Source organism: Hemiscyllium ocellatum, chromosome 38 (assembly GCF_020745735.1).
Source record: "Hemiscyllium ocellatum isolate sHemOce1 chromosome 38, sHemOce1.pat.X.cur, whole genome shotgun sequence".
NCBI lineage: Eukaryota > Metazoa > Chordata > Chondrichthyes > Orectolobiformes > Hemiscylliidae > Hemiscyllium > Hemiscyllium ocellatum.
This window is the reverse complement of record NC_083438.1, coordinates 40,107,635-40,130,514: the sequence shown is the minus strand read 5'-3', so window position 1 is coordinate 40,130,514 and position 22,880 is coordinate 40,107,635. Positions and strand designations below refer to the sequence as shown.

The 22,880-nt window shown below is 51.1% G+C and overlaps 1 protein-coding gene across 1 annotated transcript in view; it reads right to left on the bottom strand.

The window, feature by feature from the left end:
• Nucleotides 1-15,260: 15,260 nt before the first annotated feature.
• The window catches only part of bcl3 (BCL3 transcription coactivator), a 65,821-nt gene continuing 58,201 nt past the window's right edge, over nt 15,261-22,880 (bottom strand). The window contains exons 5-9 of the mRNA XM_060852498.1: nt 21,314-21,402; nt 20,579-20,656; nt 19,362-19,529; nt 17,976-18,111; nt 15,261-16,006 (exon numbers count right to left, since the gene is read on the bottom strand). Of these exons, the coding sequence (XP_060708481.1) occupies nt 15,450-16,006; nt 17,976-18,111; nt 19,362-19,529; nt 20,579-20,656; nt 21,314-21,402 (1,028 nt within the window). The 3' untranslated portion in view covers nt 15,261-15,449. The remainder of the gene's footprint in view (nt 16,007-17,975; nt 18,112-19,361; nt 19,530-20,578; nt 20,657-21,313; nt 21,403-22,880) is intronic.

Below are 22,880 nucleotides of genomic sequence, written 5' to 3'. Positions count from 1 at the left end.
GGCGTCCCTTTATTCTCAGTGGATACCCCCTCGGTTCCTAGACTCTCCCAGACGAGGGGGGGATACGACATTTCAACTTTGACACCTTGTATCGCCTCTCATCTGTCTGAATAAGATAGCCTCTCAATATCCTAAACTCCGATGGGTACGGGACACAGCCTACTCTCCCTCTACTCATAAGACGTTTCCCCCATCCCCAAGATCAGCTCAGTTTGCACACTCTCCCCATGTCTGCATGGGTTTCCTCTGGGTGCTTCAGTTTCCTCCTATTGGATTGGCCATGGGAAATTTTCCCATAGTGCCCAGGGATGTGCAGGTTAGGATGGACTGGCCACGGGAATTTGTCCCATAGTGTCCGGGGGTGTGCAGGCTAGGGTAGATTGGCCATGGGGAATTGTCCCATAGTACCCAGGGATGTACAGGTTAGGGTGGATTGGCCATGGGAAATTGTCCCATAGTGCCCAGGGATGTGCAGGTTAGAGTGGATTGGCCATGGGAAATTGTCCCATAGTGCCCAGGGATGGGCAGGTTAGGGTGGATTGGCCATGGGAAATTGTCCCATAGTGCCCAGGGATGTGCAGGCTAGGGTAGATTGGCCATGGGGAATTGTCCCATAGTGCCCAGGGATGTGCAGGTTAGGGTGGATTGGCCATGGGAAATTGTCCCATAGTGCCCAGGGATGTGCAGGTTAGGGTGGATTGGCCATGGGGAATTGTCCCATAGTGCCCAGGGTTGTGCAGGCTAGGGTAGATTGGCCATGGGGAATTGTCCCATAGTGCCCAGGGATGTGCAGGTTAGGGTGGATTGGCCATGGGAAATTGTCCCATAGAGCCCAGGGATGTGCGGGTTAGGGTGGATTGGTCATGGGAAATTGTCCCATAGTGCCCAGGGAAGAGCAGGTTAGGGTGGATTGGCCATGGGAAATTGTCCCAAAGTGCCCAGGGATGTGCAGGTTAGGGTAGATTGGCCATGGGAAATTGTCCCATAGTGCCCAGGGATGTGCAGGTTAGGGTGGATTGGCCATGGGAAATTGTCCCATAGTGCCCAGGGATGTGCAGGTTAGGGTGGATTGGCCATGGGAAATTGTCCATTAGTGCCCAGGGATGTGCAGGCTAGGGTAGATTGGCCATGGGGAATTGTCCCATAGTGCCCAGGGATGTGCAGGGAAGGGTGGATTGGCCAGGGGAAATTGTCCCAGAGGGCCCAGGGATGTGCAGGCTAGGGTAGATTGGCCAGGGGAATTGTCCCATAGTGCCCAGGGATGTGCAGGTTAGGTTGGATTGGCCATGGGAAATTGTCCCATAGTGCCCAGGGATGTGCAGGTTAGGGTGGATTGGCCATGGGAAATTGTCCCATAGTGCCCAGGGATGTGCAGGTTAGGGTGGATTGGCCATGGGAAATTGTCCCATAGTGCCCAGGGATGTGCAGGTTAGGGTGGGTTGGCCATGGGAAATTGTCCCATAGTGTCCAGGGATGTGCAGGTTAGGGTGGATTGGCCATGGGAAATTGTCCCATAGTGCCCAGGGATGTGCAGGTTAGGGTGGATTGGCCATGGGAAATTGTCCCATAGTGCCCAGGGATGTGCAGGTTAGGGTGGATTGGCCATGGGAAATTGTCCCATAGTGCCCAGGGATGTGCAGGTTAGGGTGGATTGGCCATGGGAAATTGTTCCATAGTGCCCAGGGATGTGCAGGTTAGGGTGGATTGGCCATGGGAAATTGTTCCATAGTGCCCAGGGATGTGCAGGTTAGGGTGGATTGGCCATGGGAAATTGTTCCATAGTGCCCAGGGATGTGCAGGTTAGGGTGGATTGGCCATGGGTAAATGAGGAGTAATGGGAAATGGGTCTGAGTGGGTTACTCCTCAGAGGGTCGGTGTGGAAATGTTGGGCCGAATGGCTTGTTTCCACACTGTTGGGATTGTATGTTTGAACCGGCTGTGGACTGAACTCTTCACCTGATTCCCGCTGGGGTCTGATGAGCAGTTTCCATTGTTTTTGTGACATTCCTTTTCCATTCCATGCCAATGAAATTCCATTTGCATTCCCTCTCACCTGAGGAATACGGATGCTCGCTTGCAATGATTCACAAATTCCCAGCTCGGCGAACTGAACCACAACAACGAGCACCCGAGCTACAAATCTTCTCACAAACTTTGAATGCATATTTCTGTTCTTCATACCAGAGTGCATCATCACACATTTTCCCTGTATCTAATGTGGTGCTGAGCCTGTCCCTGGGAGTGTTTGATGGGGAACAGTGTAGAGGGAGCTTTACTCTGTATCTAACCCTGTCCTGTCCCTGGGAGTGTTTGATGGGGGGACAGTGTAGAGGGAGCTTTACTCTGTATCTAACCCTGTGCTGTCCCTGTCCTGGGAGTGTTTGATGGGGGGACAGTGTAGAGGGAGCTTTACTCTGTATCTAACCCTTTGCTGCCCCTGTCCTGGGAGTGTTTGATAGGGGACAGTGTAGAGGGAGCTTGACACTATATCTAACGCCGTGCTGCCCCTGTCCCTGTGAGTGTTTGATGGGGGCACAGTGTAGAGGGAGCTTTACTCTGTATCTAACCCCATGCTGTCCCTGTCCCTGGGAGTGTTTGATGGGGGGACAGTGTAGAGGGAGCTTTACTCTGTATTTAACCCTTTGCTGCCCCTGTCCTGGGAGTGTTTGATGGGGGGACAGTGTAGAGGGAGCTTTCCTCTGTGTCTAACCCCGTGCTGTCCCTGTCCTGGGAGTGTTTGATGGGGGGACAGTGTCGAGGGAGCATTCCTCTGTGTCTAACCCCATTCTATGCTTGCTCTATGAGGTCTCTATCCAGGAAAGGGCCATTTTTGTGAATTGCATGGGGAATCGCTCTGGGGCAGTGTGTTTGGACGCGGCTCATTTGGAATAACTCCCCTTCTTCCCACTCCCTCCCAAATGTCCGACTCTGCGCCAGCCCACCTCCAGTTCTCCCCTTCCACAAGATGAAGCAGTGTTTCCCAGCCCAGCCTTTGTGAAGCTTGTGCAGACATTGGGAATTGTCTCTGTTCCCTGGCTGCTCGCCTTCTTTGAGCTTATCAGGACAAGCCCCGACATTCGGATTGTGATTCTAAGAACCCAACTCTCTGGTGATGTCATCTTCAGTGGGTTCCTGCACCGAGATTGGGACATTTCAGCTGAACACATCACTCACTCCACTGACACATCCAGTCACTCAGATCCAAACAGAGACACTTCACCCTCTCAGTTACTGCCAGGCTCATCGCTGTGGAGGGAATTAACCCATTCATACACCCCACACACACACACACACACACACACACACACAGGCACACACACACACACTCACACAGACACATACACACTCACACACACACATGCACACACACACACACACACAGACGCACACACACACACACACACACTCACAGACGCACACACTCACACAGACACATACACACTCACACACACACATGCACACACAGACACACACACTCACACAGACACACACACAGATACACACACTCACACATGCATGCACACACAGACACACACACACATGCACACACAGATACACACACTCACACAGACACATACACACTCTCACACACAGACACACATACTCACATACACACATGCACACACAGACACACACACTCTCTCACACAGGCACATACAGAGACACACACACACACGCACGCACACCACACACAGACAGACACACACACACACACAGACACAGACACACACACAGAGGCAGACACACACACATATACACTCACACTCACACACAAACTCTCTCTCTCACACACATACACACACACACACAGACAGACACACACACACAGAGGCAGACACACACACATACACTCACACTCACACAAACTCACACTCACATATACACACTCTCTCTCACACACACATACTCTCACACACACACTCACATACACACACATACACACAACACCCACACAGTGACACACGCACACACACTCACACACACTCACACACGCACACCGTCCACACTGAGACACACGCACACACAGTCTCTCACACACACACACTCACAAACTCTCTCTCTCTCACACACAAATGTTCACACACACACGCACAGACACACACACACACAGATACACACACACACATCCACACTCTCTCTCTCACACACGCACACGCGCACGCACACACACTCACTCACACACATTATTCAGACACACTTGCCCCGTTGAGAGGGTACTGTCCGGGGTGTGACACGGGCCTGGTATGGAAACTCCTCTGTCCCGGGGGCACGGTGAGAAAGTACAGAAGGTGGTGGGTCATCACGGGAACCAACCTCCCATCCACGGGACCCCATCGGGAAGGGAGCCAACCTCCTCACCGAGCCCTCCCACCCCGGTTATAATCCCCTCCTACCCCCGTCCGTCAGGCAGAAGGTACGGGAGCGTGAACACACACCCACCGACAGGTTCAGGAACAGCTTCTGCCCCGGTCTCGTTCGACTAATGTATGGACTCTCCAATTTCAGATAAAATTGACCTTGCTGTGTGCACCTCCTGTATACCTTACTCTGCCTGAGCACCCTGTCACCTGCCTGGACTGCTGGCAAAACAAAGTTTTTCACTGGACTTAGGCACACCTGACAACAAATCAAATCACTACCCTCGCTGTGAGCTAACAATATTTTTCACAGTCCCAGCATCACCACCCTGCTCTTCAATTCTTCAACTCAGCTGTTATCTGATCTTTACGGATTTGTTTTGCCTGACCCAGCTTTGACTCAGCTACCCAACACTTCCCTGTTTGAACTGAATCAAAAAGCACTCGTTAATCATTCCTTTGTCTGACACACTGGGGAATTTTCAGATCCGATCGGCCTTGTGTAATCTTGGGTAAAGTAATTGTGGATCGGGAGGCTGGACATTAGAATTTGGTGTTTGCGAAATCTTGGCGTTTATAAAACGCTAGGGGGAAGGGATGGGAAACATTACGTGGTCCCCTCGAATGATTGTGTGCTTTCTGTGCTTAGAGATTCAAAATGAGTTTGCAAGCACACAGAGAGAGAACGCGAACTGAAATATTTATCTTGAAAGGCTGTAGAATTAGTAAGCTAAGCTGCATTTTTACCAAGGCAATAGGCTTCTGAATTTGGCCAATCAATTTGAACCGGGCCCTTTAATACTAGAAACCTGTCAAATTTAAATCTGATGGTTTTGACAACCAGGGACCAGTCTGATCATAAAACTATTGAGAAGTCATCTACGGGAGAAAAGAAAGGGACAGTTGTAAAGTCTACCATCTGCTCGAGGTAACAGCTGGCAGCTTTCACAGTAAGCTGCTAACAAGGTCAGAAAGAATTACAAAAGACAAAACAAACAACAGGGAAGGCATTCCTGCTGGAAGGATCGGACAAAGGAGGCACAGAACATTCTGGAATACATGTCACCCGGCTGGAACTTTGAGAGGTTAAATCCTATATTTTCAATACATTTGTGGGACTTCTAGTACACACTCTTTCACACTCACACACACACACACTCACTCACACACACACTCACGCACACATACTCACTCACACGCATACACTCACACATACACTCACATGCACACACACTCACACACTCACTCACATAATCACACACACACACATTCACCCACACTCTCACACAAACTCCTACAGACACACACACTCCCACACTCACACACACACTCCCACATTCACACTCACACTCCTACAGACACACACATTGCCACACTCACACTCACACACTCCTACAGACACCCACACGCCCACACTCACACACATTCACACACTCACTCCTACAGACACACACACTCACACTCCTACAGCCACACACACTCCCACACTCACACACACACTCCCACATTCACACTCACACACTCCTACAGACACACACACTCCCACACTCACACACATTCACACACTCACTCCTGCAGACACACACACTCACACTCACATTCCTGCAGACACACACACTCACACATTCACACACTCACATTCCTGCAGACACACACACTCACACACACACTCTCACACTCACACACACTCCTACAGACACACACACTCACACACACACACACGCAGATACAGACACACACACTCCCACACTCTCACAGACACATATATAGACACACACACTCCCACACACACATACACTCACACACACACACTCACACTCACACACACACCCCTACAGCCACACACACACACCCCTACAGCCACACACACTCCCACATTCACACACACACACACATATAGACACACACACTCCCACACACACACACACTCCCACACTCACACAGACACACACACTCCCACACTCACACAGACACACACACATATCGACACACACACTCCCACACTCACACAGACACACACACACACATACAGACACATACACTCCCACACTCTCACATGCACCCCCTCACAGACTTAGACACTCTACACACACATAAACACTCTCTCATCCTCACAACCCTCCACCCCAGACAGACAGACAGACAGACACACACACACACACACACACACAGACAAAGACCCACATGCACACATATATCTTGTAGGGTGAATTTGTACTTGCAGAGTTACATTGTACTTTGCTCAAAAACTGCATGAATCCATGTAAAACTCTGTTAACTCACTTTTTAGATTAGAATCAGTCTAAACTTCATGGCACAGACAGCAGCACACAGGGAGGCTAACACCTTCAACATATTGTCTAGCTAACCCCAACTGTTACTGTTGACCCGAGAATATAACTTTTAGAAACAGTTTTGTGATTTACACATGAAAGAAGCGAAACTATCATGGTATTCGAACAGATGAAAGACTCAACAAAAAACAAGGTATTTTTCAATGTATAATTTCTGTTACATCACACTGTAAACTTTTGCTCTAAATTCCGTGCCTTACAATTGTGCCCTCCACTACCACCTGATGAAGGAGCGACGCTCCGAAAGCTAGTGTGCTTCCAATTAAACCTGTTGGACTATAACCTGGTGTTGCGGGATTTTTAACTTTGTACACCCCAGTCCAACACCAGCATCTCCAAATTATGTGGGACTTGTATTTATTGGAACAGTACGCCATCAGGATCTTGTTGTATTCGGGAATTGTAAGCAGGTAAAAGGGTTTCATTCGGGTTGCTAATAGTTTGGTTAATTTGTTCACTGTTCGGGTTAGATGAATACATTGTTACTTGCTGATTTTAAAGTGAGGGCCAGGGAACTATTTAAATGGAACATGGGAAGTGGTTGAAAAACAGGTTACAGCTGCAAATGTGTTGCTGGTCAAAGCACAGCAGGCCAGGCAGCATCTCAGGAATAGAGAATTCGACGCCTCTTATTCCTGATGAAGGGCTTATGCTCGAAACGTCGAATTCTCTATTCCTGAGATGCTGCCTGGCCTGCTGTGCTTTGACCAGCAACACATTTGCAGCTGTGATCTCCAGCATCTGCAGACCTCATTTTTTACTCGAAAAACAGGTTACACCAACTTTCACAGAGTGTAGGGTGAGGTGTTCTGCTTAGGGTGTTTCAATTTCAGTTTTCAGAGCGTCAACTTTATAACACATGACAATCAACTTGCTCTGCTTTTATTGACAGAACAAAAGGTTAGAAGACCTCTTCGCGTCTGTCCCCATACTTGTTCTGTCAAAATTTAAGGAGGAGGGTTTTAATCAAGGCGTTCAAAATCACGAGGGTTTTCGATGGAATAAAGAGAGTCATGGAGATATACAGCGCAGAATCAGACCCTTCGGCCCAACCCGTCCATGCTGACCAGATATCCTGACCTAATCTAGTCCCATTTGCCAGCATCTGGCCCAAATCCCTCTAAACCCTCCCTGTTCATGACCCCATCCAAATGCCTCTTAAATTGTACCAGCCTCCACCACTTCCTCTGGCAGCTCATTCCATACACGTACCACCCTCTGTGTGAAAACGTTGCCCCTTGAGGTCTCTTTTAAATCTTTCCCCTCTCACCCTAAACCTATGCCCCTCTAGTTCTGGACTCCCCGACCCCAGGAAAAGACTTTGTCTATTTATCCTATCCAGGCCCCTCATGATGTTATAAACCTCTATAAGGTCACCCCTCAGCCTCCGACGCTCCAGGGAAAACAGCCCCAGCCTGTTCAGCCTCTCCCTGTAGCTCAGACCCTCCAACCCTGGCAACATCTTTGTAAATCTTTTCTGAACCCTTTCAAGTTTCACAACATCTTTCCGATAGGAAGGAGACCAGAATTGCACCCAATATTCCAACAGTGGCCTAACCAATGTCCTGTACAGCCGCAACATGACCTCCCAACTCCTGTATTCAATACTCTGACCAATAAAGGAAAGCATACCAAACGCTGCCTTCACTATCCTATCTACCTGCGACACCACTTTCAAGGAGTTATGAACCTGCACTCCAAGGTCTCTTTGTTCAGCAACACTCCCTAGGACCTTACCATTAAGTGTATAAGTCCTACTAAGATTTGCTTTCCCAAAATGCAGCACCTCACATTTATTTGAATTAAACTTCATCTGCCACTTCTCAGCCCATTGGCCCATCTGGTCCAGATCCTGTTGTAATCTGAGGTAACCCTCTTCGCTGTCACTACACCTCCAATGTTAGTGTCATCTACAAACTTACTAACTGTCCCTCAGATAAAGAGACATTGTCTCCAGTTGGTAACAAGAGGAACGTGCATTGGAAAGAGTTAGGGAACGAATTAGAGAGGGAGAATTTGGTTTTTCCTTGACCCTGTACTGACAGGAAGGAAGCTCATTTACCAGGGATCTTCGAGAACAAGATGGAGGGATGGGGATTGGAGAAATATCTCTTGGACGCCAAGTTGGGACAGACAATGACGGACAATCAAGCGAAAAGAGCGTTGATAAAGGTCCAGTGAAAGGGGGAGACTGTAAATCAGGACCAGGAGCATCTGTGGAGAGAAATCAGGGTTGACATTTCGGGGACAGCGACCCTTCCCCAGGATTTGGGGGTGTGGGCTGCTCTTGCAGGGCTGTGGGGGAGAGAGCGGAGGAGGAGGTGGAATGCGTTGGAGGGATCTGTGGAGGGGGCTGACCTCATCCAGTCTCTCCCTGGCGGACTGGACCGTAGGGGATCCAGAATTCTGCTCGGGAGACAGGGATGGAGCTAGAGATTCGAGCTCATCACTTCCGCTTCCTCCCCTGCAGATCGTTGGGCGTCGACGCAGAAGACGAGACCATTCGGCCCCTCCTTCTCCCCCCCCACAGGCGAGGTCAACCACGTGTATTTCAAACCAATCGGTGCAACCCTAGTCAATTGTCTGCCCAACTTCGCCCGGTCCCAGTTTCGGGGCCCTCTCTCAATCTTGACAACTTTCTTCACGATGGGAAGAGAGATTTCCAGTTTGCCAACCCCCTCCCCCCCACCCATCACGTGAACGGGTGGTTCCCAACATCGCCCTGTGTATGTGGAGATGACGATCAGGGAGAGGAGCATTCAACCCCCATTGGGTCAGCTCACCGCTGGGAAAGATCTGATCAACCTCACGTCCAATTCCTACCTTCTCCCCATAACCCTCGATTCCCTAAAAAATCCACCCCGGCCTTGAAACTCTTCAATCCCCCTGGCCCTCACAGCCCTCTGTGGGATAGAATTCCTCAGATGCACTCTCCCCTCGTACAGAAGAGATTCCTCCTCGTCTCCATCTTCAGTGGGACGTCCCCTTGCTCTAAGACGATGCCCCTCTGTTCGGAGACTCTCCCACACAAGGAGAAAACAACCGAGAGAGATTTGAGGCGATTTGTAGCTCAGGTTGAGGTTCTGGATGTAGGTTTGCTCGCTGAGGTGGAAGGTTCATTTCCAGATGTTTCGTCACCATACTGGGTAACATCTTCAGTGAGCCTCCGGATGAAGCACTGGTGGTGTAGCCCGCTTTCTATTTAGGTGTTTGGGTTGGTGATGTCATCTCCTTTGGTGACATCATTTCCAATGGTGATGTCATTTCCGGTTCTTTTTCTGAGGGTGGTTAAATGGGATCTAAGTCAATGTGATTGTTGATAGAATTCCAGAAGAAGCATTGCTTCTAGGAATTCTCGTGCGTGTCGCTGTTTGGCTTGTCCTCGGATGGGTGTGTTGTCCCAGTCGAGTTGATGTCCTTCCTCATCCATATGTAAGGTAGTAGTGAGAGAGGGTCATGTCGTTTTGTGGCTAGTTGGTGTGGCTAGAGTGGGAATCAACCTCTCCACATCTCTCCCGATCAAGGTCTGTCTCAAAGAGGTCGCCTCGCATTCTTTGAATTTCCCCAACCTACTCACCCTCACCTCAGAGTTCCTCCATCCCCGGGGTCAGCCGAGTGACGAGACTAATTCGGCAGGGGGCCAAGATCTGAAACTGTAGCCCGAGTATAGGGGGGAGTGAGTATTGAAGTCAGAACTAAGATTTCAAGATCGCAAGAAGGCACCAACAAGTTGGTGCGATGTGTGTCTACTTCAACGCCAGGAGCATCCGGAATAAGGTGGGTGAATGTGCAGCATGGATCGGTACCTGAGACTTCGATGGTGTGGCCATTTCAGAGACACGGATAGGGCAGGGACAGGAATGGTTGTTGGAGGTTCCAGGATTTAGTTGTTTTAGTAAGAACAGAGAAGATGGTACAAGGGGGGTGGGGTGGTGTTGTTAATCAAGGACAGTATTACGGTGACAGAAAGGACGTTTGAGGACTCATCTACTGAGGTAGTATGGGGCTGAGGTTAGAAACAGGAAAGGAGAGGTCACCCTGTTGGGAGTTTTCTATAGGCCTCCAAATAGTTCCAGAGATGTAGAGGAAAGGATAGCAACGATAATTCTCAATAAGAGCAAGAGTGACAGGGTAGTTGTTAGGGGGGAGTTTAACTTCCAAATATTAGAACATAGAACAGTACAGCACAGAACAGGCCCTTCAGCCCACGATGTTGTGCTGACCACTGGTCCTCATGAATGCACCCTCACATTTCTGTGACCATGTGCATGTCCAGCAGTCTCTTAAATGTCCCCAATGACCTCGCCTCCACAACTGCTGCTGGCAACGCATTCCATGATCTCACAACTCTCTGTGTAAAGACCCCGCCTCTGACATCCCCTCGATACTTTCCTCCAACCAGCTTCAAACTATGACCCCTCGTGTTAGTCATTTCCGCCCTGGGAAATAGTCTCTGGCTATCGACTCTATCTATGCCTCTCATTATATTGACTGGGGCTACTATTGTTTAAGCACTTTAGATGCGTCAGTATTAGTCCAGTGTGTGCAGGAGGGTTTCCTGACCCACTATGTAGACAGGCCAACAAGGGGTGACGCCATATTGGATTTGGTACTGGGGTTATAAACCTGACCAGGTGTTAGATTTGGAGGTAGGTAAGCACTTTAACCATAAGTTGGTGATGTTTACAACAGCAATGGGCAGGAATAGGTGTATACCGCAGGGAAAGAGGTTTCACTGGGGGGAGAAAGACAATTTTGATGCAATTAGGCAAGATTTAAGATGCACAGGGGAAGGAAACTGCAGGGCATGGGCACAATCGAAATGTAGAGCGTATTCAAGGAACAGCTAATGTGTATCCTTGATAAGTACGTACCTGTCAGGCAGGGAGGAAGTTCCCAAGCACAGGAGCTATGGTTCACAAAGGAAGTTGAATCTCTTGTCAAGAGGATGAAGAAGGCTTATGTTAGGATGAGATGTGAAGGCTCAGTTAGAGTGACTGAGAGTTACAAGGTAGACAGGAAAGACCGAAAGCAAGAGCTATGATGAGCGAGGAGGGAACGTGAGAATTTATTGGCGGATAAGATCAGGGAAAACCCTAACCTCTATAGATATAAAAGGGATTAAAGAATGACAAGAGTAAGATTAGATCCAATCAGGGACAGCAGTGGGAAGTTGTGCTTCGAGTCAGAGGAGATAGAGGAAGTGCAAAATTAATATTTTTAGTCAGTATTCACACTGGAAAACGATAATGTTGTTGAGAATACTGAGAAACAGGCTACTAGCCTAGATGGGATTGTGTTTCACAAGGGTGGGGGGGTGCTAGCAATTCTGTAAAATGTGAAAATAGATAAATCCTCTGGGTTATGGGATTCTCTGGGAAGCCAGGGAGGAGATTGCGGAGCCTTTGGCTTTGATCTTTATGTTGTCATTGTCTACAGTAATAGCACCAGAAGACTGAAGGACAGCGAATGTTGCTCTCTTGTTCAAGAAGGGGAGTAGAGACAACCCTGGTAATTACAGACCAGTGAGCCTTACTTCAATTGTGGGCAAAATGGTGGAAAAGACTACAAGAGATCAGATTTATAATCATTTCGATAGGTATATGTTGACGAGGGATAGTCAGCACGGTTTTGTGAAGGGTAGGTCATGCCTCACAAACCTCATTGAGTTCTTTGAGAAGGTGACCAAAGAGGTAGATGAGAGTAAACCGGTTGATGTGGTGTATATGGCTTTCAGGATTGCGTTTGATAAGGTTCCCCACAATAGGCTATTGTACAAAATGCAGAGGAATGGGATTGTGGGAGATATAGCAGTTTGGATCAGTAATTGGCTTGCTGAAAGAAGACAGAGGGTGGTGATTGATGGGAAATGTTCATCCTGGAGTCCAGTTACCAATGGTGTACCGCAAGGATCTGTTTTGGGTCCACTGCTGTTTGTTATTTTTATAAACGTCCTGGATGAGGGTGTAGGTTAGTAAATTTGCAGTTGACAGTAAGGTCGGTGGAGTTGTGGATAGTGCTGAAGGATGTTGTTGGTTGCAGAGAGACATAGATAAGCTGCAGAGCTGGGCTGAGAGGTGGCAAATGGAGTTTAATGCGGACAAGTGTGGGGTGATTCACTTTGGAAGGAGTAACAGGAATGCAGAGTACAGGGTTAATGGTAAGATTCTTGGTAGTGTAGATGAGCAGAGGGATCTCAGTGTCCAGGTACACAGATCCTTGAAAGTTGCCACCCAGATTGACAGGGTTGTTAAGATGGCGTACGGTGTGTTAGCTTTTACTGGGAGAGGGACTGAGTTTCAGAACCATGAGGTCATGCTACAGCTGTACAAAACTCTGGTGCGGCCACACTTGGAGTATTGTGTACAGTTCTGGTCACCACATTATCGGAAGGATGTGGAAGCTTTGGAAAGGGTGCAGAGGAGATTTACCGGGATGGTGCCTGGTCTGGAGGGAAGGTCTTATGAGGAAAGGCTGAGGGACTTGAGGCTGTTTTCATTAGAGAGAAGAAGATTGAGAGGTGACTTAATAGAGACATATAAGATAATCAGAGGGTTAGAAAGGGTGGACAGGGAGAGCCTTTAGCACAAGGGGAACATAATTTTAAATTGAGGGGTGATAGATATAGGACAGATATCAGAGGTAGTTTCTTTACTCAGAGAGTAGGAGGGGTGTGGAACGCACTGCCTACAGCAGTAGGAGACTCAGCAGCTTTAAGGACATTTAAATGGTCATTGGGTAGGCATATGGACGAGAATGGTGTAGGTTCGATGGGCTTCAGATTGGTTCCACAGGTCGGCCTGTACTGTGCCGGAATGTTCTATGACCCTTTTCTGGACTGTCTATCCTTCCTCAGATAGGGCTCCCCAAAAACCCTTCATTGTATTCCAGCTGGGAGCCTAGTCCTGTCTCGTCCCTCTAAGGATCGTGTACCTTTGAGTATAAAAACCTTCTCTCGTTTTTCTAGGTGTCAGTGAGTTCAGGGTCACCCCCGTGATAAGACAGTCCCTCCACACCCAGGGATAAACCCATGGTTCTGGACGGTCTCTAAACCGAGCACACCTTTTCTTAGAACAGTAGATCTGGGTGGGGTCGAACCACCCGGCATTGTTTCAGCTTCATTTCAAACGCTACTCCCTTCGAAATAAAGGTCCGCATTCGCTTTGCCTTCCCGATAACCGGCCGAGTGTGGAGGCTGGGTTGTAATTTGCTATACATGCACAAGGCTTCCCTCTGAACCTTGGATGAGGACGTAGAAGGCTGGCTTAGTAAAATTGCAGACGACACTGAGGTCGGTGGATAGTAACGAAGGATGGTGTAGGTTACAGAGAGACATAGATAAGCTGCAGAGCTGGGCTGAGAGGTGGCCATTCAGCCCATCATATCCATCCGAAGTGCAGCCTATCACCCTGACCCCACTTTTCTTGCAGTCAAACCCACCAAGTTTGTACATCCTTGGACATAACGGCATGGCTAATGCAACCGTGTTCTGTCACGTTCTGCAGTCTTTCTCCATTTAAATAATATGCAGCTTCTCTAACCTTCCTGCCAACATCCATCACCTCACAGTATATTCCAATGGCTAAGTGTTTTGTTTAACTGCGCCACATCCATCTTTGAGTCATCCCACTACTGGCCCTTCCACCTATTTTTCTAACACCCACAATGCAGTGGATGGTGCATTCTTCATTCCTTATACTGGACTAACCTGTGGCTCCAAACCTGTTCCCCGTGGATTCCACTAGCTTCTGTCTGTCATCCTGAAAAAGGCCCTGTATCCCTGCTCCTTGTTCTCTATTAGTTCACCAATCCTCTATGCATGTTAACACATGGTTGGGATATGCCACGGTGGCTCGGTGGTTAGCACTGCTGCCTCCCGACGCCGGGACCCGGTTCGATCCCACCCTCGGGTGACGGTCGGTGTGGAGTTTGCACATTCTCCCCGTGTCTGTGTGGGTGTGCTCCGGTTTCCTCCCACAGTCCAAAGATGTGCAGGTCAGGATGGATTGGCCATGGGGAATTGTCCCATAGAGCCCAGGGATGTGCAGATTAGGGTGGATTGGCCATGGGAAATTGTCCCATACTGCCCAGGGATGTGCAGGTTAGGGTGGATTGGCCATGGGAAATTGTCCCATAGTGCCCAGGGATGTGCAGGTTAGGGTGGATTGGCCATGGGAAATTGTCCCATCGTGTCCAGGGATGTGCAGGTTAGGGTGGATTGGCCATGGGAAATTGTCCCATAGTGCCCAGGGATCTACAGGTTAGGGTGAATTGGCCATGGGAAATTATCCCATAGTGCCCAGGGATGTGCAGGTTAGGGTGGATTGGCCATGGGAAATTGTCCCATAGTGCCCAGTGATTTGCAGGTTGGTCATGGGGAAAGGAGGGGTGGGCTGGGTCTGGGTTGGATACTGTTTGGATGTATCGGAGCAGGGCCCGATGGGCTGAATGGCCTCTCTCCGTGCTGTCGATACTCTGCGACAGTTGCCCCCCCCCACAACTTCACTGCCAGACTCTGTAAATAAATCCCACGAGACTCCGCAAAGGGAACAGTATCTACACGGTTTATTTGAGGAGAGATGACTGCCTCTTTTGGCCGGGGTTTAAAATCCGAGTGGATGGAATCAACAGGCCTCTCTCCTCTCTCTCTCTCCCATGGATGACACAGGCGGATAATCCAATGAAATCAATATTTACAGCACAGTTTGTTTGTCCTTGAGGTGACCCGTCCCGTGGGTCAGCTCTCGCCTTTCCCCGTGTTGGCATTGGCGTTGAGGTCAAAGTGCACGTCCTCCCTGCTCTGGCCGCACAGCCTCCCCTGAGGCTCCAGCCAGACATCCCTGAAGGGCTTGTTCAGCTCCGGGTTTCGGTGGGACGGCTGAGGGAGGTGGGCCTCCCCCTCAGGAGGTGTGAGGAGGCGCAGGGCGCAAGGCCGGAGCGCCGGGAATCTGAGCGCCTCCTCCTCCCTCATGGTCCGGAAGGCGGAGGGAGGGGCGCCCGGGTGGCACAAGGTCCAAGGGAAGGCAGGCTGGGGGTGGTAGCACCCGGGAACGGAGCCCACCCTGGGGGCCTCAGAGCGGGCCAGGCAGTCTGCCATCTCCCCTAGGCCCGAGGGCGTGAGTCCCTGTTCCACGACCGTCTCGGAGTGGCTCCTGTTGGCGACGCCGACGGGGGGTGACCTCCTCCAGGAGGGTAACTGAGCCTCAGGGGGCCGGTGCGAGGGAGGGGGGCTGCAGGTGTCCATCGGCTGAGGTGAGGCCTTCAGGTCGACCCCAGGCGAGGGGCAGCGAGTGGCTGTAAGCGAAACCGAGGAAGTCAGCAAAACGATTCCGGCCTCAGTTCACCCGCAAAGGCCCACAGTGAGATCGGGCCTAGCTCAACCCAGTCACCTGCTCGCCCTGATTTCCTTCCTTCCCTCCCACCCCCACCCATAGCCCCTTACTCCAACATCACACCAGAGCATAAAAGATTGGACAGTGATTAGGCTGCTTGTGTCATTCTATGTCAGGCAGGTCTTGCGTCTCCAAATCCACCTGCTCCCTCGATTTCCCCAATTAGGCCACTTGTCTTGATCAACGTCAGCCTCGGGCCTACAGGTTCTCCCACTCCCTCGATTTTCCCCAAGAGTCCAAAATGGGTTCCCCCGTTGTGCCATTGTGACATTGTCCCTTCGTTTCTCAGTTTCGGGCCTGATTCAGGCCTAGAACTGCCCCTTTCTCGAACTGTTTCCCAGTTTTTTTTTTGGGGAGGGTTGGGGCCTTTGCCAATGCTGTGAACTCTTGAAGTTTAGCCTCATCCCCAGACCCAGAACGCGACATGCAGCCCCAACTCTTCAACTCCCCACAGTTAACCCCCCCCACCCCCACCCCCACCCCCAGCTCAGTGTGTAGCCAGGAAGTTGCTGATTGCATCCTCATTAATAGTGAGGCCAACATGAGGTCTAAGGTAATGGCCTCCTCTTTGTGAATGGTGAGGTCTACAATTCGAGTCAACGATAAATTCTACATTTTAGATCATGCTAAATTCTGGTTAATGATGAGGCCTACATACTAGTTAATGGTAATAACTCCCTACTAGTTAATGGTGAGGCCTATACCCTTGTTATTGATGAGGCCTACCTACTAGTTAACAGTGATGCCTTTTGACTAGTTAACAGTGAGGCCTATATCCTAGTTAATGGCAATGCCTACCTACTAGTTAATGGTGATGCCTAGATTAGATTAGATTACTTACAGTGTGGAAACAGGCCCTTCGGCCCAACAAGTCCACACCGACCCGCCGAAGCGAAACCCACCCATACCCCTACATTTGCCCCTTACCTAACACTACGGGCAATTTAGCACGGCCAATTCACCTGACCCGCACATCTTTGTGACTGTGGGAGGAAACTGGAGCACCCGGAGGAAACCCACGCAGACACGGGGAGAACGTGCAAACTCCACACAGACAGTCGCCTGAGTCGGGAATTGAACCCGGGTCTCTGGCGCTGTGAGGCAGCAGTGCTAACCACTGTGCCACCGTGCTGCCCACAACTATATCCATTAACTATATCCTAGTTAATGGCGATGCCTACCTACTAGTTAATGGTGATGCCTACCTACTGGTTAATGGTGAGGCCAATATCCTAGTTAATGGTGAGACCTACCTACTGGTTAATGGTGAAGCCTATACCCTGGTTAATGGTGAGGACTACCTTCCATTGAATGGTCAGACCTACCTGCTGGTTCATGGTGAGGCCTAAATCCTAGTGAACAGTGAGGTCTGCATTCTGGTTAATAATGAGGCGCATTCTCTGGCTTACAGTGAGGCTTACAATCTAGTGAATACTGAAGCCAACATTCTGGTTAATGCTGAGGCCTACATTCTAGTTAATGGTGAGGTCTACATTTCGGATAATGGTGAGGCCTATTGTCTTGCTAACGTTGAGGCCTACATTTTGGTTAATCCTGACGCCTACCTGTTGGTGAATGCTGAGGCCTACATTCTGGGTGAACGGCGAAGCCTACACCCCAGTCTGACGAAAGCTAAATGAGTCACGGGAAGACATAACCATTCTGTTTGGGCCGGGAGGGGGGGTCAGATGGGGCAGGGGTGAGGGTGACGTCCCGAAGGGGACACGTTGCGTCAGCCTTCCCGTTGCCCCGTTCCTCGGAGTAGGCTCAGTCCAATCTCAGCACCAACGTAAAAGCCGAGCTCCTCTTCTGCGTGCTGTCCCCCTCAGGACCTACCCGCCCCATTGCCCCCTCCAACGGTTGATACTGACCGTAAGAGGTGGAGAGCGGTGAGTTTGACTTGCTTCCCGGAGAGGGACACCCCTTTATCACGCTGCACGGAGCCCGCTGATTGGGCGAGGGCTGAGGGAGGGGCCGGCACGCTTTCCCTCGCAGGATGTCAATCACCTGGCGAAAGACGGATGACATCGGTCAGGCCTGGCATCTGACCTCTGACCCCTGCCAACTGGCCTCCACCCACCCTCCGACACGCACCACTCCACCGCGACCACAGGAGGCGCAGTCTCTCAGGGGCACAGCCCAATGCAACGTGCAGAAGGAGATAAAGGGTAGACCAGGAGGCAGTTCGGCCCCTCAGACCTAGTCTTAGCCCAGCCCGTGTCTTTCCAAGCTTACCCTGGGATGCGGGGAGAGATGGAGGAAGGGGGTGGGGGTGTGGTGAGGGTGAGGGAACGAGTGGTGGAGGGAGTGCAGGAGCAGAGAGAAAGAGAGAGAGATGCAAAGTGAGGGAAGGAAGAGTTAGACAGACAGAGACTGAGGGAGAGAGGGAGGGAAGGAGGAAAGGAGAGGGATAGGGAGAGGGCAGAAGAGAGCAAGACAGAGAGACAGAGAGGGGGAGACTGAGAGAGAGGGAGAGAAGGAGAGTGAGAGAGGGAGAGAGAGAGAGAGAGAAAGAGGTGGGTGAGAGAGCAAGAGGGAGAGGGAGACAGGAGAGTGAGACTGAGAGAGACAGAGTGGGAGAAGGAGGGAGGGAGGGAATGGGAGAGGGTGGGAGAGAGAGGGAGAGGGAGGGTGGGAGGGAGGAAGTGGGTGAGAGAGAGAGGGGGGAGGGAGAGGGAGGGAGGAGGAGAGAGTGAGGGGAGGGGAGGGAGAGGGAGAGGAAGGGAAGTGGAGAGAGGGAAAGAGAGAGAGAGAGAGGGAGGGAGGGGAGAGAATGAGCAGGAGAGAAGGAGGGGGAGAGGGAGGGAGAGGGGGAGGGGGAGGGAGAGGGCAGGTAGGGAGAGAGGGAGATGGGTGGGAGGGAGGGAGGACAGGAGGGAGACGGTCTGTCCTGAACGCACCCTGGAGTCGGTAGATCCGACGGTTCACAGTTGGGCGTGGAGCTGGAGCGTCTGGAGTCACGTGGAAGGAAAGCAGATTGTCCCCCAGCCACCCCCCAGCCCAGGGGGAGGGGCTCATTGGTGGAACCGATGGAGATGGGGGGCTGGGTGGGGTGGGGGGCAGGTGTAGTCCGGGATTGTTGCTACCGGCGATCGATGGTGAATCCCCCGGGGACTGAGAATCACCGGGAACAGGGCTATCATCCCATTGGCCCTGCTCCAATCAGGGACCCTCTCCCCCTACCCCGCCCGCACTCTGGGGGGGGGGGGGAGAGAGACAGACAGAGAGAGAGAGAGACACACACACATTCCCCCCACCTTTTTGTTCTTCGCCACCATCAGGGAGGTGTCGTTGTGGCAATTCTTAACGCTGCTGTCTGCTCCATTCTTCAGTAACACCTTCACCACCTCCAGGAAACCCCGGCCGCTAGAGCAATGCAGAGCTGTGTTCCCCGAATACGTCTGGAGGTTCACATTGGCTCCGTGCTAGAGACAGACAAAGGGAGAGAGAGAGAGAGAGAGAGAAGGGGGGGGTAGAGAGGGAGAGAGGGAGAGAAACAGGGGAGAGAGAGACAGAGGGGGAGAGAGGAAGAGAGAGGTGAGGGAGAGAGAGAGAGAGAGGGGGAGAGAGGGTGGAGAGAGGGAGAGAGAGAAAGAAGGGGGAGAGAGAGAGAAAAGGTGTGAGCTGGCAGTAAGAACTCTCCCACTCTAATACTCCTTCCCAGTCGGAGGGTCAGTGCTGAGGGAGTGGGCACTGTCGGAGGGTCAGTGCTGAGGGAGTGGGCACTGTCGGAGGGTCAGTGCTGCGAGAGTGGGCACTGTCGGAGGGTCAGTGCTGAGGGAGTGGGCACTGTCGGAGGGTCAGTGCTGAGGGAGTGGGCACTGTCGGAGGGTCAGTGCTGCGAGAGTGGGCACTGTCGGAGGGTCAGTGCTGCGAGAGTGGGCACTGTCGGAGGGTCAGTGCTGAGGGAGTGGGCACTGTCGGAGGGTCAGTGCTGAGGGAGTGGGCACTGTCGGAGGGTCAGTGCTGCGAGAGTGGGCACTGTCGGAGGGTCAGTGCTGAGGGAGTGGGCACTGTCGGAGGGTCAGTGCTGAGGGAGTGGGCACTGTTGGAGGGTCAGTGCTGAGGGAGTGGGCACTGTCGGAGGGTCAGTGCTGCGAGAGTGGGCACTGTCGGAGGGTCAGTGCTGCGAGAGTGGGCACTGTCGGTGGGTCAGTGCTGAGGGAGTGGGCACAGTCAGAGGGTCAGTGCTGAGGGAGTGGGCACTGTCGGAGGGTCAGTGCTGAGGGAGAGCCGCACTGTCGGTGGGTCAGTGCTGAGGGAGTGGGCACTGTCGGTGGGTCAGTGCTGAGGGAGTGGGCACTGTCGGAGGGTCAGTGCTGAGGGAGTGGGCACTGTCGGAGGGTCAGTGCTGAGGGAGAGCCGCACTGTCGGTGGGTCAGTGCTGAGGGAGTGGGCACTGTCGGTGGGTGAGTGCTGTAACTCTGAGTGCTGGCCTCCCCCAGTCTGGTCCCAGTCTGTGTTAAACCCTTACCTGTAGGAGTAATCTGACCATGTCCATGCAGTTATTCTCGACTGCATGAACCAGGGGTGTCTTCCCGCTCTTAATGTCCTGCCAAAGGTGAACAAAACTCTCATTTTAATAAGAGAAGTTCTTTCGGACTTGGGAGATCCAATTAAACCCTCACCCCTTTGGCCTGGTCAGTGGCGTAATACAGACAAATGCCAGGCTATGCCCCTCACCAATCAGAGATGATCTAACCACCTCCCCTTAATGTTCCCTGGTGTCACCATCACTGAATCCCCCACTGACACCATCCAGGGGGTTACCATTGACCAGAAACCCAACTGGACCCACCACATCAACCCAGCGGCTCCAAGAGCAGGTCAGAGGCTGGGAATCCTGCAGCGAGGAACTCCCCTCCTGACTCCCCCCAAAGCCTGTCCCACCATCGACGAGGCCCAAGGCAGGAGGGGGAGGGAATACTCCCCACTCGCCCCTGGATTGGGCAAGTCTATGCCCAGTGGGCCTCACCGGTTCCAAGAGGTGGCACCTCACCAGCTCCTCAAGATGAGCAACGCAGTGAATCCACGCCAATCACGAGTCCCGCTCGCACCGTCTCCCCCGGAAGGGCGCCCTTTGACCTTTGCCAGCCTCAGACCAATTGACTTGACCAAACATACTCCCCCCACCCCTACCCCCCAAGCCTCACCCAGGGGGCGTGAAGGTGAGGGCGAGCACAGGGAGGGAAGTTGGCATTGCCCTTACCACGGCATCGATGTCAGCTCCCTGCTCCAGGAGGAACTCCACAATCTCCTTCTGGTAACTGTTCACAGAGACGTGTAACGGTGTGTAACCTGCAGCCGAAAGGGAGGGAAACACACCAGGGGTGAGACCGGGAGCAGCAGGAGGACTGCTTCGGATTTCTGGGGGATTTCTGAGCAACACGCACAGGTTTATTCATGTCAAGGTGTGGCTTTGACTCGCTCGGCTATAATTAATAACCAGAAAGGCTGAGGGTGGGGGTGGAAGGAGAAAAGAGGAAGTGAACTCGATAAATGAGTCTTTGTTTTTCATGTATTTTTAACGAAAAGGTAAACCTCACGATTAACTGAAATGTAGCCTCACCATCAACGAGACTGTACCAGCCACCAACACTGAGCTGATACACCTCACTATTCACAAGAGCGTAGGCCTCACCATTGACTGGAATGTTCCTGTCACCATGACCTGGCAAGTGGCTTCACTGTCCACTAGACAGTGGGCTTTACTGTTGACTAGACTACACCTACCATCGTCACATGGATTCACAGAACCATACAATCCTTGCAGTGCAGAGAGGGGCGTTTCAGCCCCTCGGGTCTGCACCCACCCTCCAAAGGCAATCCCACCCAAATACAGCTGCCCATCCTAACCATTTAGCATGGCTAACCCACCCTAACCTGGCCTTCTTCAGACGATGGCAGAAAATTCTAGAATGTAGACCTCATTGTTCACTCAAATTTAGGCTCTATCATCATGGACTAGAAGTTAGTCATCACCATCAATGTTAGGCCTCACCATTGAATAAACTATAGACCTCACCATTGGCTAGACCATAGACCTCACCGTTAACTAGACTGTAGACCTCACCATTAACTAGACTATAGACCTCACCATTGACTAGACTATAGACCTCACCATTGACTAAACTATAGGCCTCACCATTAACTAAACTATAGACCTCACCATTAACTAAACTATAGACCTCACCATTGACTAGACTATAGACCTCACCATTGACTAAACTATAGGCCTCACCATTAACTAGACTATAGACCTCACCATTGACTAGACTATAGACCTCACCATTGACTAAACTATAGGCCTCACCATTGACTAGGCTATAGACCTCACCATTAACTAGACTATAGACCTCACCATTGACTAGACTATAGACCTCACCATTGGCTAGACTATAGACCTCACCATTGGCTAGACTATAGGCCTCACCATTAACTAGACTATAGGCCTCACCATTGGCTAGACTATAGACCTCACCATTGACTAGATTATAGAGCTCACCATTGACTAGACTATAGACCTCACCATTGACTAGACTATAGACTTCACCATTGGCTAGACTATAGGTCTCACCATTAACTAGACTATAGACCTCACCATTGGCTAGACCGTAGACCTCACCATTAACTAAACTATAGACCTCACTATTGGCTAGACTGGAGGCCTCACCAATGACTAAACTATAGACCTCACCATTAACTAGACTGGAGGCCTCACCAATGACTAGACTATAAGCCTCACCATTGACTGGACTGTAGGCCTCACAACAGAC